At 42.6% G+C, this 14162-nt stretch overlaps 1 protein-coding gene across 2 annotated transcripts in view; it reads right to left on the bottom strand.

Moving 5' to 3' along the window:
- Positions 1-13900, bottom strand: part of LOC309689690 (brain-enriched guanylate kinase-associated protein) — a gene marked incomplete at its 3' end in the record, with an annotated part of 38521 nt that extends 24621 nt beyond the window's left edge. For both annotated transcript variants that reach the window (XM_082506280.1, XM_082506281.1), the window contains exons 1-2: positions 12909-13900; positions 9898-9935 (exon numbers count right to left, since the gene is read on the bottom strand). In XM_082506280.1, the coding sequence (XP_082362406.1) occupies positions 9898-9935; positions 12909-13892 (1022 nt within the window). In that variant the 5' untranslated portion in view covers positions 13893-13900. The remainder of the gene's footprint in view (positions 1-9897; positions 9936-12908) is intronic.
- Between the last annotated feature and the right edge of the window lie 262 nt (positions 13901-14162).

Here is a 14162-nt window from a genome sequence, read left to right as displayed (position 1 = left end):
TTTACCTCCTTCCTCTCCTTTTCCTCGCCTCTTCCGTCAATCTCTTTCTTCCTTCCTGGCTTCCTGATTGCATCTACCTTTCAGCAAGATTGGCTCTCAGGAAAAACCCTTATCACAGGCCCAGACCTCAGCATTAGAGCGGGGGAACCCGAGTGGCTGACTCATCCAGCAGCAGGGAAAGAAGGCAGAGATGATGCTCTTTCTGGCCCCTGTGCCTTCGGATTAACAACCTGCAGTAGTCACTCAGTCCAATGGCATGTACAGTATGACTCAACCACCTCACAGACAAAAATCAGCTTTCAAATTAGGGTGCTATTCTGTCAGTCTGTGTGGGTTTATGTCTTAGCTGTTTCTCGGTCCTGCATTGATTAACTCGGGAGCAGACACCTAAGTAGTTTCACAGCAACTACCAACATCATTAGCGGCAGCAGGGGATAATGACCCGCTGAACGGATTTCACGTGCTGCTGATGGCACCCGGCACTGGGGAGTGTGAAATCACGACAACATCCCGAGAGGATTTTAGAATGAGCGGAAGAGGTGATGGAGGCTCGCCGATCCCAAATACAAACAGTTCTGTTCTGCCAAAACTGAAGGAGTGAACACAGAGAACAGAGTCCAACATCAACCACAGAATAAGCTGCAGGCAGACATTTAGACGTAGAAAATGGCACCGCGTTAAAAAGAGGGTTTGATACAGGCACCGGTATAATGATGAAATGCAAAGCTAGAGAACTGGTTTGAATGTTATCTGTTTATGTATCTTCCAAGAGTGCCTCTACCACTTAATACATTAACACTTTCCCTACCAGAGTATTGTTTTCAGCATACCACTCATTTGTGATTCCCTAATTATTCAAGCCTCCTCACGGCATTTTTGTTCAGGGAATATATAAACACATAATACCCTTGCCTGTCACTTCATTATGTATACCTGTTCAGCTGCTTGTTAATGCAAGTATCTTGTCGGCCACTCAATGCATGTATTCATGTAGACATGGCCATTAGAAGATTAGGAATTGTTGTATGATGGTAGGGTCAGAATTAGTTGTAAACACCATGAAAGCATGGATTCATCCTCACTTGTATCAACGGTTTAGGCTGCTGGTGGTGTAATGGTGATTGCGTTTCTCATTTTTGGACCATTCTCAGTAGATCCTAGTAGATCAGCAGCTTCTGAAATACTAAGTCCAGCTGATACGAACAACCATGTCACATTGAAACCCTCTTTCTTCCCCTTTCTGATTCTCTGTTTGAACTTCAGCTTCACCCCATTCCTGCAAACGTAAAAATGCTTTGAGCTGCTGCCATGTGATTGGCTGTTAATGAGCAGTTGAATGGTGTACCTAATGAAATGGTCAGGTAGGTATGTTGGGTTTATGGAGGCTTATTGTGCTTTTGACTGAGTGCATTTGGGCAGTCCCTGGAAGAAATTTGTTTTCCATGTCCGAATCAAAAATTTGATATTTGAATGCCAAAAATTTTTTTTAAAAAAAATCAGAAGCCACATCCTTGGCCACGGCCATTTTTCTACTTTGCCATTTTAAAGAGCGTGATCAAATCCACTCCAGAACTGAACTGCTTCTATTCTTGCCCATGCTTCAAGTCTTGATCACGTTTTATTTAATGGCTTTGCAGTTTTTACAGAATCCTGCTGGAAAACAACACAATACATGACACAGATCATTTAAATGACTCTGCAAATACTTCTTTCACCTTGAGGAACTACAGAAATAGCTTTCAAATTTGCAAATAGACTCTGTATATTTTTATATATTTTATTTATTGACTCTATTTAATTTGTAAAATATGTGTATACACACACACACACACACACGTAGAAAAACATTTAGTATACACATCCAGAATTTTTTATTTTTTATTTTTTTTATTTATTATTATTATTTTTATTTTTTTTTATTTTTTTTTGCATATACTATTATATATTGTACATATATTTATTAGTTTCAGATTTAGCCATTCGTATATTTTGCCTGTTTATGTTACTGTATTTTGCACAACTCTGTTGCTTGTGAAGCTCGCACACAAGAATTTCACTCGCATGTGCTGTACCAATGTACCTGCACATGTGATGTGACAATAAAAAGTGATTTGATTTAATAAAAAAAACAAAGATAAAATTCAAGCTAGGAGCCTCAGAGTGGCAAAAACAATGACCTATGCGTTCCTAAAAGAACAAACCCGCACACTGAGCGCATTAAAAACATAAAAACATGCTGCTCTACAAAAAAAAATGAGCTCATCCTTCAGACAAGATACTCATAGTGCCAGCGAAGCCTTCCGAGAGCTGTCCTAGCAAAGACGCTGAGATCACGTCTTTCTCGACCCAGAATACACCCTCTCACAATAACCCCAACTTTTAAACTCTTTCACAAGTTGAAACCAAAGTTTTCCCACTGATTACTTTGTTCCATCTCAGTGGTTCTGAATTACTTTCACAATTTAAATTTTCCCAGAAAGGATGAGAGCAGAAAATAAATAAATAAATAAATAAAAGCATTTCTGTCCACAGTCTTTTCATTTTTATCCATTTATTTATTTATTTTGCTGGTTGGAAAGAGGAAAAAGAAATACAGCTGTGAAAATGCTGTTGTGGTGCAAAAAAACAAGGCCAGTGTTTGCCACGTTTGCAACCACAACCAAAAGCAGACGGGATGGAAAAACACAAGCGGCTTTCAAACGGGTTCAGCTCATTAAAAATAGAACAGACACAAACACACATGGATGCACGTGCACACATGTGTATACACACATACACGCACACACGCATGCACAGCACGCCACCCACCATCGCAGCATGCTGTTTACGAGTGGAGCTCGAATGGACAGGTAGTGATTAGATGCAACAAAGGAACAACCTCTGCATATCTAGCCTGCAGTGTAGTGCTCTGTGTTTCTGTGCGTGTATGTGTGTGTGTGAGTTTCCTCAGCATTTACCTCGTGCACTTATACACAGATGTACTTACTGGTCCATCCATAACTCTCAAGAGGCTGCCTAAAAAGCCTCAACTCAGGGATGCATGAAAGGATCTTTAAAAAAACACAGAGAGGCACTATATTGGGAAGACGCAATATAGCACTAATAACTTTCCAGCATAGCCCCATTAATGTAGCGGCTTGGAAAGAAAACAAGGGTAATCTGTGACCTCCGGCTTGACCGAGGCAAACAAGCTGCAGACATTTGCTTGAAAAGCTTTAATTTATCTGTTTAATTTTCTTCTAAACTCTCACAGGTTGATACTCTTTATTACAAAGGTCCCTGCAGTTTGGCTTTTAAATGCTTTATGGCTTGGTTAAAAAAGAAGGTTTTGAATAACAGTTCAACATTTTAAGAAATGCATTTATTTGATTTGAGAAGATGGGTTCTACAATTGTATCTGTCCAACAGCAATGTAACCTCTTGTGCAGGCATGAGTTTGTGTCAGACTTTTAACAGATGGGAATTTTACATGGCGTCTGCTATTTTCACAGGCATGCTAACTAGAGATTTAGCCCACAGCCACTGAACTGACATCTCATCTGGAGCTGCGTATCTTAAAATCTTGCATGATTCCTACGATTAGTACAAAAACATGTTTTTTATATGTTGCGTTCATTTTATATGATGCCCGGCATGACGGAAAACCCCTACAGGTCTCAGAGTGGTGTCTCGTATTCATGTAGTGTAAAGTACGCTTGCCCTATTTTTATGGAAAGGGTAAAAAACAAAAAAAGGGATTTATAATTTGTTTTGCCTCAGCGTCTTGATGACTTGTGCTCACTGCCGGGTTTTACATCTTACATCTAGTTGTAAGAAAGGTAAGCTTGCACGTATCTCTGTGATGCCAGAAACATCTGACAGAACAAGCCAAAGAGCCCAAAATCACAACCCAGAGGAACCAAAATATCCAGTGCAATGTCCCGATGACTGGTGTCATTTTTAGCCTGGCGATTCATCTTACATGCACCTTTTTTTAGAAATCCTTCAAATTACCCTTGATATTAAGCTTCAGAGCTGCTTGTGTTGTTGGATTTTGTTATAGTAAGAGCAGAAACCTTGTACTTATCTATGTGACACCAGCAACTTCTGTGTGAAGGACCAAAAAGCTCTCCAGAGAGTGATCCGTACAGCAGAACGCTGCTGCAGGATTGCTCTCCCCCCGCTTCAGGACACCTACACCAGGAGATGCCGGACTAGAGCAGCGCAGATACTGAAGGACCCGTCCCATCCTGGCAACAAACAGTTCCAACTTCTGCAATCTGGTAGAAGGTTCCGCATCTTCCGGGCAAGGACAGAGAGACTCAAGAGGAGCTTCTATCCCCAAGCCATCCGTGCCCTAAACACACACACCCGCCCTCTCACATCATCTATAATTGACTGAGACAGGACTCTCTTCCAGACACTAAACCAAGGCACAATGTACATTTCAATTCCTTTAACTTTAAATATGTTTATATTGTCTATCCTGTAAAATAGTCAGATGTCTATTCATATTAATGTACAGAATTCACCTGCTAGCTGCTACTGCAGCACATTCACCCAGTGTATATACTATATGTATGTATATATATATATATATATAATGTTCTTCCTCTACACCCCCCCCCCCCCCCCCCCATTTTTGCACATGTCGAGGAGTGTGTCAGACTACATTTCACTGTGTGTTATACTTGTATAACTATGCATGTGACAAATAAAGAACCTTGAACCTTGAACCTTCTAAAACACATGTTTGAGAATTTTATCCAAACCACTCTTATGCAGGGGTTATGCAAAGGTTAGCAACCATTTAGTGAATACTGCTGTATTTTTATAGACTGTATACAAAAGACGGATTTCTGGGTCTGAAAATTAACAAGTTTAGCATTATAGTTCTGTGCTAAACACTATTTTAGCTCACTTACCAGCTATATTTTAGCATTACCATTCTTCGTCATTGGCATTCACAGTGGCTTCTGTTCAGAAAAAATCTAACTCTCACTTTAAAATTCATTAAAATGGTGTCACTTCCATTGACCACAAACTGACCTACAATGCTGATTACTATGTAAATGTCCAACTCAAGTCAAATTACAAAAAAATTGAGTTATAGCCGCTGTCATATTAGGCAGGCTTCATCACAATGAGGAATAAATCTGGACCAGCACAACCTGACCGCTGGTGCTGAAGAAGGCAAAGGGGAGGAGAAATAATGGGGTTAAGATAATAAGATAGGCTTAATGGCCCCTGGGGGAGCTCTCAGAGCTTCAGGATAGAGAGACCTACAGACAGTGTGGGAGAGAGAGGCTGACTGGTCAGACCACAGAGGACAGTGGAGAGCATCAGTCTGTCAGAGCAACACTGTCCACTTCAGCAGGTCAAAACTAAGTTCTCGCCTCTTCAGAGCAGCCTCTCTCCCACGCCGCTTTCAAACACGTCCTCTCTGTTGCTCTAACATCTCTCTATCTATAATGATCAGCCAAAACTCCCCTTTCAGAACAGCTCAGGGAATCTGAAGGTGCCCTGAGGTCTTCGTAGTTCTCATCATTCTGACTTAGGGGACACTCCATAGAATTGCAACAAAAGTCTGTTAATTTTCCAGCTGTTTCAAGCCACAAATAGTCATTTCTCAGAAGGAGAAAAACAAAGTTATGTAAATATACTGCAAGTTTTATGTATCTGCAATCGATAAACAGCACCCACCACAGTGAGGTCCCAGCCAGAGCTTCATTTTGGCAGCATTTTACACGTGTTTATTGTGGAGAATTCCTCAGACTGCCAACAGGATGGAATTGCACAAAAGTACAGACAGTTCTGTTTATTTTGGAGCTGGATGGGTCAATAATGTTGCTGTTTGGAGGGGGAAGGAGGAACACTATATGGAAAAAAGTGCACATATACAATAAACCTAAAGGAGCTACCTAAGGAGTTTGATAATGATCGTGGTCTACTGCTTTGTGGTTCAACTTTGCATTAACAGTAGATCAACTGAGAGTTGATCATGGAATATGCCACAATGGTGGTGGCATCCTACTACAGTACTACGCTTGAATTCAGTGAGCTCTTTCACAAATTAAACCCATTCATTCACAAATGGCTGTAAAGGCAGACTACGTGACCACATGGTTGATTTTATAAACATGAGACTGAAAACCTGAATTCAACGATTAAAAGATGTTGCTCCTATATGGACAAGAGATTGTATCCATCTCATGCTGATCCAGTTTATGGGTATTAGTAGTAATATTTTTGAACAGCTTGAGGTTTGTCTCATAATTGTGAGTTTAAATGACTCACTCTGAATGCCATTGATGTCTTGCATATAGTAGGCTATGTTTTTTGTTATCTACCTTGGGACTAAAAATATAAACTAGCCATTTTGCTAAAATCTGTAATGTTTCTGTCTCATGCAGTATTTTGAGACTAATGTCCATTAACGGGCGACATCTCTATGAAATAAACCAGTTTAAAAGAAACCAGAGTTGCTATGGAAAAGGATGGATTGGTACAAAATGGCCAAAGAAACTGGACTGAGGGACTTCCAAGTGCATCCAAGTTAACAGCTGGCAGAACAAACGGGGAAAGCCCCTGTTTGTCCTCTAGGTAGGCGTTCCTATAGCGATGTAATATTGCGTGAAAACTATGAATACACGTATGAATATGATCACAAGCAGCAGATCTTTTTGTCAATCCTCTGACTCCCACAACCTGCCATCACTGTTCTGGAAATGTTTCAACGCAAACAATCTTGCCCTTGTCGGAGTCACTCTGGTGTCCACCTTGCCCCATTTCGGCACCATTTATCCACCATGTTGACTTTGAAAACTGTTCACTAACCTGCGACAACATCCCAGACGCTGACAGGTGCCTTTGCTATAACATAAACATGGCCGTTTGACTCATTTATAATAGAGCAGCTGCCCAGTGTTCTATATGTATTATTAGCATCAAATAGAAACAATAATAACTGAAACACAGCACAAACAGCGACTACCACACGAACGAGCAGAGAAAAACCTTCCAGTTGGCAAATTTAAGTTCAAATTAAACGGCACTGGAAGACTTCAGGAGAGCCTTTTATTTGTGTTCTTGCCAAGAATTAGATGAGAAAACTGATATCACTCTCATACCACTGGCAGCCAGTCTGGATTAGGAAACAGGCAGCGTGGCTCTGTCGCAAGGAACAAAGTCCACAAAGCAGCACGAATGAAACTCAATAATTGACATGTATCGTGTTCATTTGAGCTGTGGAATAACCAAGCTATAAAAACTACAAGCTGCTTTTGTGCAGATTAAATGAAGAAGACAGGACATGTTAATTAGTGAGCTTCAGAGGAGTAGGAAGATTCGGTTTACCTTCAGATCGAGGCCGAGACATTATCGCGGACTAACTGAGCTTTTTTAAAAGAAAACAAAAAACAAAAGTGCAGAAACATAATGAATACAGATCCCTCCCTTTAGGGCACAAAGGGTCACTGAATGACTTAATGACTAAAAGAAAAAGATCTGTGGTCTTCAAAGTCACCAGAGTTCAAGCCAAGTGAACACCTGGCAGGTCACGTGTTGGATAACTCTCTCCACCACCATCATTAACACATCAAATGAGTGAGTGCCTATTTATAGCTCATATCCCAGTGAGCATTTAAGCTCATATCTGGCCTCTTCATGACACTTTATGTTGTTCTTTCTTTAATCTGTATATATCTAAAAAGATCTACTTAAAAACAGGCTTAAAAAGACCAAGATATAAAGTGCAGGATACATTCTGAAACTTAACAGTATGAAGCACCTTTTAATCGCCTTCTCTTCCTGTATAATGAGGGTTCTTAATGTGCATATATTATTCTGAAATTATATCCAGTCGCAGTGGGTTTGATGGAAGAAAAAAAATGTCATCAATCATCCTAAAAATCTAAAAACTAACCCAGACTTTTGTTTTACTGCCTCTCAAGGACGTCACTTCCATCACCGCTCACCGAGACAGCGGCATAATAATTTTGCTCAATCTTTGGCTGTCAATCATGCTTTTTAAAAAGCGGTATCAATCTTATATTTAAAATAAAACCCTTCACACTGTTATTCATCCGCTAGAGTATTCTGACAACGATTTTTTTTAAACTCCTTGAAACTTTAAATCTGTTTAATCCACCCGAGGTCTCCTCTGCGTTGGAGCTCCAATGTGTCGCTATGCAAAATTTACATCTCCATCTCCAGGGCCCTGACACATGAGCCCGGACAAGAGAGGGACAGGGATTGCGAAAGAGGAAGAGAGAGTGAGCGAGAGAGCAGGAGCAACGGAGTGTGAGAGATTTCAGGACATTTCATCATTTAGACTCGAAGGCATCTCGCAGATATGGTGGGGTGGGGGGGATGAAGAGGTAGGGTCAGACTCTCAGGTGGGTCCTGATTTCTCTTTAACCCCATCACAGCTTGCTTATAGGCTACAGGTGACCTGCTTTCCTATGCAAAAAGCGAGCAGAATAGACACGGGGCTACCCCCCTCTTATTTCGGCACAGCTGCTATAATTCAATTAAAGCTGTGACACAGAGGTGAGGACAATTGATGCCTCCTATTAAAGAAACACCCCGTCAAGATTAATTACCCCTCGTCGACTGGTTAAATGGCTTTTAAACTGTAATCTTCCTGAAATCGTAATAACACCATCGGTAATCTAACACAAAAGGAAAAGCTTGGGATCTGTTTTCATCTGAGCCGGATTAATAATGGTTCATTAGTACTGGTATTAATTAAAACATGTCTACTGTAGGCCAGTGAGGTGCAAAACAGAGAGTGGGAGGTAGAGGGAGGGGGGGTGGCCCCTGCATCTCGTCATGTTTCCGCTGCTGCTCTATTTCTCTGAAATACTTAAATCAGAAAAGTGGGCGAGCACCTGCAATTTTGTAATGAGCTCATTAAAATCCGTCTACACCAGCACGCGCTCACGTTTGTGTTTTTTTGACTGTCATGTTGAAAAACATACAGATCAGAGCTGCTCTTGCTTAAGTATTCGTGGTGGAAAAACAGCGTTATCATGCAGAGTAATTAATCAGTGTTACAGGTGCATTCCGACAGGTGACAGTCCAAAAATCACACAGAAACCAATGTGTAACAGTCGTGAATGGACATTTTGGGAACCTGAAAAGATTCAAGATTATTTCAAATTAAAAAAAACTCCTGATTGATCTGTTTGGAAAAAAGCTTTTACAGTAACGCCATAGTCACTGCAGCGGATTTCCAGCCAAGAGGTTCCCCGCATGGAACCGTGTCAGCCTTCTTCTGCAAAATACACCCTTTTATCTTTGACAAAGTATCAGAGAAGAGGCATCATTCCTAACAGCGCTGCATCAGTAAACAGAGAGCACGGCAAGTGCAGCCACATCACGTACAGATGAGCACATAAACACACATATTCACACGCAACCAAAAGCAGCTTTGTAATCCAAATCAAAGATGCAAACAGTGAAGCAGTACCTTCCGCTCGCGCAGAGCTTCATCCTGAAGACCGAGAGATAAAAATCCTGCTGCCGGAGCCTCGCCGGGGATGGAGAAAACCCCCTCTCTATATGCTATCTGGATTGGTTTACCCAGCTTTCCCTTAAAGCTCGGAGAAAACCCCCAACACATGCACCCACCCCACCACCTCCTCCTCCACCACTAAAACTGTCGCTGCCACTAGCACCACGCCACTCCAGCAGTAGCAGCAGCAGCGGCAGCAGCTGAGCCAGGAGGAAAGACAAGAGGGAGTGAGGGAGAGACTGTGCAAGAGTAGAAAGACAGAGAGAGAGAGAGACAGGAAGAGTGGGAGGGAAGGAGCTTAAAGGAAGAAGACAGGGAGAACGTGGGGGCGTGATGATGGAGTGCTGAAAGATATGTGCAGAAAAGGAGGGAGAGTGAGAGAGGGAGAGGGTGAAGCTTACCTGATGGTGTCTATGTTGTTCATCACTTCGTCAGGCATCTAAAGGAAATGACAGCATGTTAGTGGAGCGGACCCATCAAACTGGCCCAGAAGCTGCCAAGTGGAGCACCGTTGCAGCACAAACACCCTCCACAAAAAAAAGAAAAGAAAAAGAAAGAACGAGAAAAGAAACATACATATTCAGCAAGCACACTCTGTGTTTCCCTATGTGTTTGTTTATGTCCCCACACTCCCCCCCACTCACATCCGTGCTCCCTCATCTGCTCCTCTTCCCTTTTTCCCTTACTAGTGAGAAATCCCATGCAACGCTCATCAGACTGCGGCCGGATGTGTACATCTGTGCTCACTTGAGGTGAGAAGAGAACAATCGTACCATACCGGGAGTGCGAGGGGAGAGAGTGAGAAAGCGAGGCAAAGGAAAGGGGGAAGAAAGGGAGGGAGGGAGAGTGAAAACCTCCATTGCAGCCAGACTGCAGATACATGGCAAGCCCCCCCATGAGGGATACTGGCAGCGACTCAGTATCTCTGTCGAGGTGCTGAATCAGAGAGAAGGAGCACAGAGGGAAAGAGAGGGAGGAGGATGTGGAGAGAGACATAGAAAGAAGGGGAAACAAGGGGGAGGTGGGGGGGGGGGGTGGAGAGTGGGGAGAACAGGTGGTTCAATCTGTTGAATCTTACATCTCAAGTCCTTGGCTGTTAAGGAGAATAGGTTTTATATGAATCGGCTGCTTTTTTTCCATTTTTCTTTTTTTCAGAAAGCGATGAATTATGCATCGATTTGAGAATATTCCCCCATCTCCGTTCAAATTTAGGCCCGATCGAGGGTGGTATCCACGCTGTTATGTTATCATGTTTCATAATTTGACGAATGCTAGAAAGCAGATTTTACCATCTGCACTTAGGGGAGACGTTCATCCATATTTATCTCCTGTAATTAATGAAGGAAGCAGTCGTTGCGAAGAGATTATTTGAGTCAGATTACCAACAAAACACACCTTAAAGCGGGGGGTGGGGGGAATGCGTGTTCAGTGTGTGTGTGTGTGTGTGTGTGTGTGTGTGTGTGTGCACAGCAGAAGGTCAAGTGCAAAGAATGTTTCATTACAAGTACAAGGACTTGTGTGAGGAGATGAAACTTTGCAGCGACACACAGACACTCACACTGAGATGAACGCCAACAGGCTCACATGCCTGCCTCTCAGCCCCCACACACCACCCACCTTTTTTCAAGCAGTTGCTAAGGTGACGGCAAAGGCTGAATTTTAATCAGACAATAAATTAAGGCAATGTGATCTTCTCCTTTATTATTAAATGGGAGCGACACAGAGTTTGAAGATCTGTCAAGTATGTTTTGTTTTTTGGGGGGTGAGAAATGCTAAAAAAAACAGACCCCAAACCCGGAGATGTAAAACAATAAGCTTGCACGCTTTCTAGTCAGCAAAGCGGTGCACATTTAGCAACTAGGTAACCTCCGCCAAGTGCTTCATCATCCTCATCATCCACCACTGACATGGATGTCATGCTGAGACTGCAAAAATACCCTCGCTGGTTGTAGTAATTGCTGATTGAGCCCTCAGGCTTGTCCTCCCGTGTAATGCACTCTAGTGGTGTAAGCCAGTGGAAACACTGGTTGCTACTCGAGAAGGAAACAGTTGTGCAACAAGGTTCGCTGCTTTCACAGCCATTTTAGCAAGGTTATGTTTCAAACTGAGTAAATGATGGATGTCAAAAAATAAATGCGAGTGGGCTGAGTCAGTAAATGACAGCATTGTTCAGTTCAAATTGTTTGTGTGGAGGAGTTGCTAATGGGTAGAATGCTAATGAGGAGTCCCATAAAAGTCTGCTTATTGGTCAGCATGAAGCAGCGCTCCTGTGCAAACTTACAGACACATCAGTATACCCAGTCTATTGAATCAGCTGAGGATGTCTATGTGGGTCAGCAGGAGAAATCGTACACCCACAGCTCATTCTTGCTCCAAATGATTTACTATTAATTGGAAGCTTTAGCACAGCAGAACTTGCATGGAACACTCATAATGTCATCACCAGGATGACATGCTTTGTCTGCTCTCTGACTACATATTCTAGGTTCAATAATCACCAGTGAGGTGACAACTTTAAAGAGCTTGACTTGGGCGAACCCAAGTCAATTGCAAGCCATATTTTTATAATTAGCAGTAAACTGAATGACTCTGTGTAAGACTCTGAGAGACTCATCGCCCCAAAGCTCGAACTTCTTCTAGACCTAGAGGCGTTTCAGTGGTCATAACTTTAAATGTTTTGCTTTTATCCCAGTGTTCTTTTCAGCAAAATAATAAAAAGCCTGAAAAACAACTGCATATGAGTCAAATCAACACACTGAATAACTAACAGATGGTGGAGAGCAAATCAGAGCTAAAATTAGCGCATAGGTTGGAGGTCAGAAACTCAATTACATTTAAGGTGTCTGTGTGGTGTTTGCAGTTCATTTCTACTGCCCTCAAGTGGGCAAAATGCTGGAATGACTATTATGTTTTGTATCTTTCGTTTTGTCTTATATGTGTATGCAAGTAGGCCTCTATATAACATACAGACTGTAAAATGGGATAAAGGCAGGAATGTCAAGTATATGAATGTTTTTCTGGTTCAGATAGCGATAACAAAGTTCTGTAGTGGGGCTAAAAAAGTTTCTTTTTAAATTTTCTCCCTATAACTCTTGCTTTAATAATTTATTGTTTTATTTATTTTTATAGCATTCATTTTATATGCAACTGCTTCTTGGATTATTCAAACAAAACTCCACAGACTGCACTAGACAAAGACATTGTAACTCTGTGACATGCCCGTGCTTACTTGAGCTCTTTACGCTCTTAATAATAGAGCAGAAAAATCAGGAATGGCTCACTCAAATCATACAAAGGCTTGATTTACTCAGACGTCTCTTCAAAAACTGAGAGGAACAATTTCCGTTCCAATCACAACATATGTTCAGAGGCCTGGCCTTGATTAAAGACTGGGAAGACTTTCATCACTCACCATGTTGATGCCCCTGGGCAGAGAGATAGATCTGTAGGGGTATCTGGGGAAGTCATAGTGAAACTCAGGAAAGTGACTCTTCATCTTAAATCCTTGACTGAACTCTGGAGGAGGTGGAATCACATATTTCTCATCTATTTGTTCTGGTGTGTCTGCTTTTATCTCCAGGTCATGCAGCTCATCGCCCTTCCTTACAGTGTCGATGTCCGTCTCCAGATACTTTTTTTCTACCAGGTCAGGAGAAGTCCGCTCTTCTGGAGTCTTCTGCTCGGCTAAAGGGCCTTGCTGCTGGGCCATTGAGCAGGGTAGCCTGGGGCTCACCACGTGGATCTCTGCTTGAGGCTGATCAGAATTTGTATTGGTGAAGCCAGAGGGAGATGCTGGTTTTCCAAATGCCTGCAGGCTGTTTGGGTCAAGCACATTAGATGTCACCTCATCCAGGAACTGGGAAAACTTCAGTTTGGCTTCAATCTTTTCCTCCAGTACACACTGTGGTTTGCCGCTTTTAGAGCTGGTGTGTGAAAGTACAGAGCCCCTCCCTTGATGCAGATTTCTGCTGTGGCTGTCTCCTCCCTGCTCTGCCTGTGGATGTCCTCTGCCATGAGGCCTGCTAGAAGGAACTGGTCCAAGCTTTTCAGACTCTCTGTCTCCTCTGAGTCGAGTCTGAAAAGCTTCCTGGCTCTGCTTCTTGATAGACTTGTGCAGGATGCAGGTCACCCCAGAGTTCCAGCTGTGCAGGCTGTCAGTGCCGTCACTGCTACTCCTGCTGCCTCCTGGACTGCTGCTTGGATCGCTGGGGCTAGATGGCTGACTGGGAGAGGACTGGTTAGAAGCAGGGTCTATCAGCTCCTCCAGCCAGACTTGATCACCATTGAACATGGGGGTAGCCGGACTCAAGGGGGCCCATGACTTTGAGAAATGCTGGCCCTTATTTGCTGTGCCTCTCTGAGAGAGGGAGCAGGCTTTGCTGCCTGTCCCATCCATCGGCTTAAGTCCAGTCTACACAGATGTGTCCTCTCTCTAATTGTTTTAAATGGCAGATGATCCATGGTCCAATGGATAGCTCCAATTTTAAAGAGTTCTAACCCAATCCTGTCTCACTATTGTGTAAGCAACCTCACAGCGATCCAATACATTTCACTCTAGGCTGAACAGATGGCCTCCTTCAGTGCCAGGCGAACTCCCTGCTATCACAGGCAAGGGCATCCATAGTCTGAGGCCACAGTCAAATACACTGAGAGTCACAGTTAATCT

Source organism: Aulonocara stuartgranti, assembly GCF_965226115.1.
Source record: "Aulonocara stuartgranti genome assembly, chromosome: 15".
In the NCBI taxonomy this organism is placed as follows: domain Eukaryota; kingdom Metazoa; phylum Chordata; class Actinopteri; order Cichliformes; family Cichlidae; genus Aulonocara; species Aulonocara stuartgranti.
Note: the sequence above shows the minus strand (reverse complement) of the source record. Positions and strands in the feature narration are given on the sequence as shown.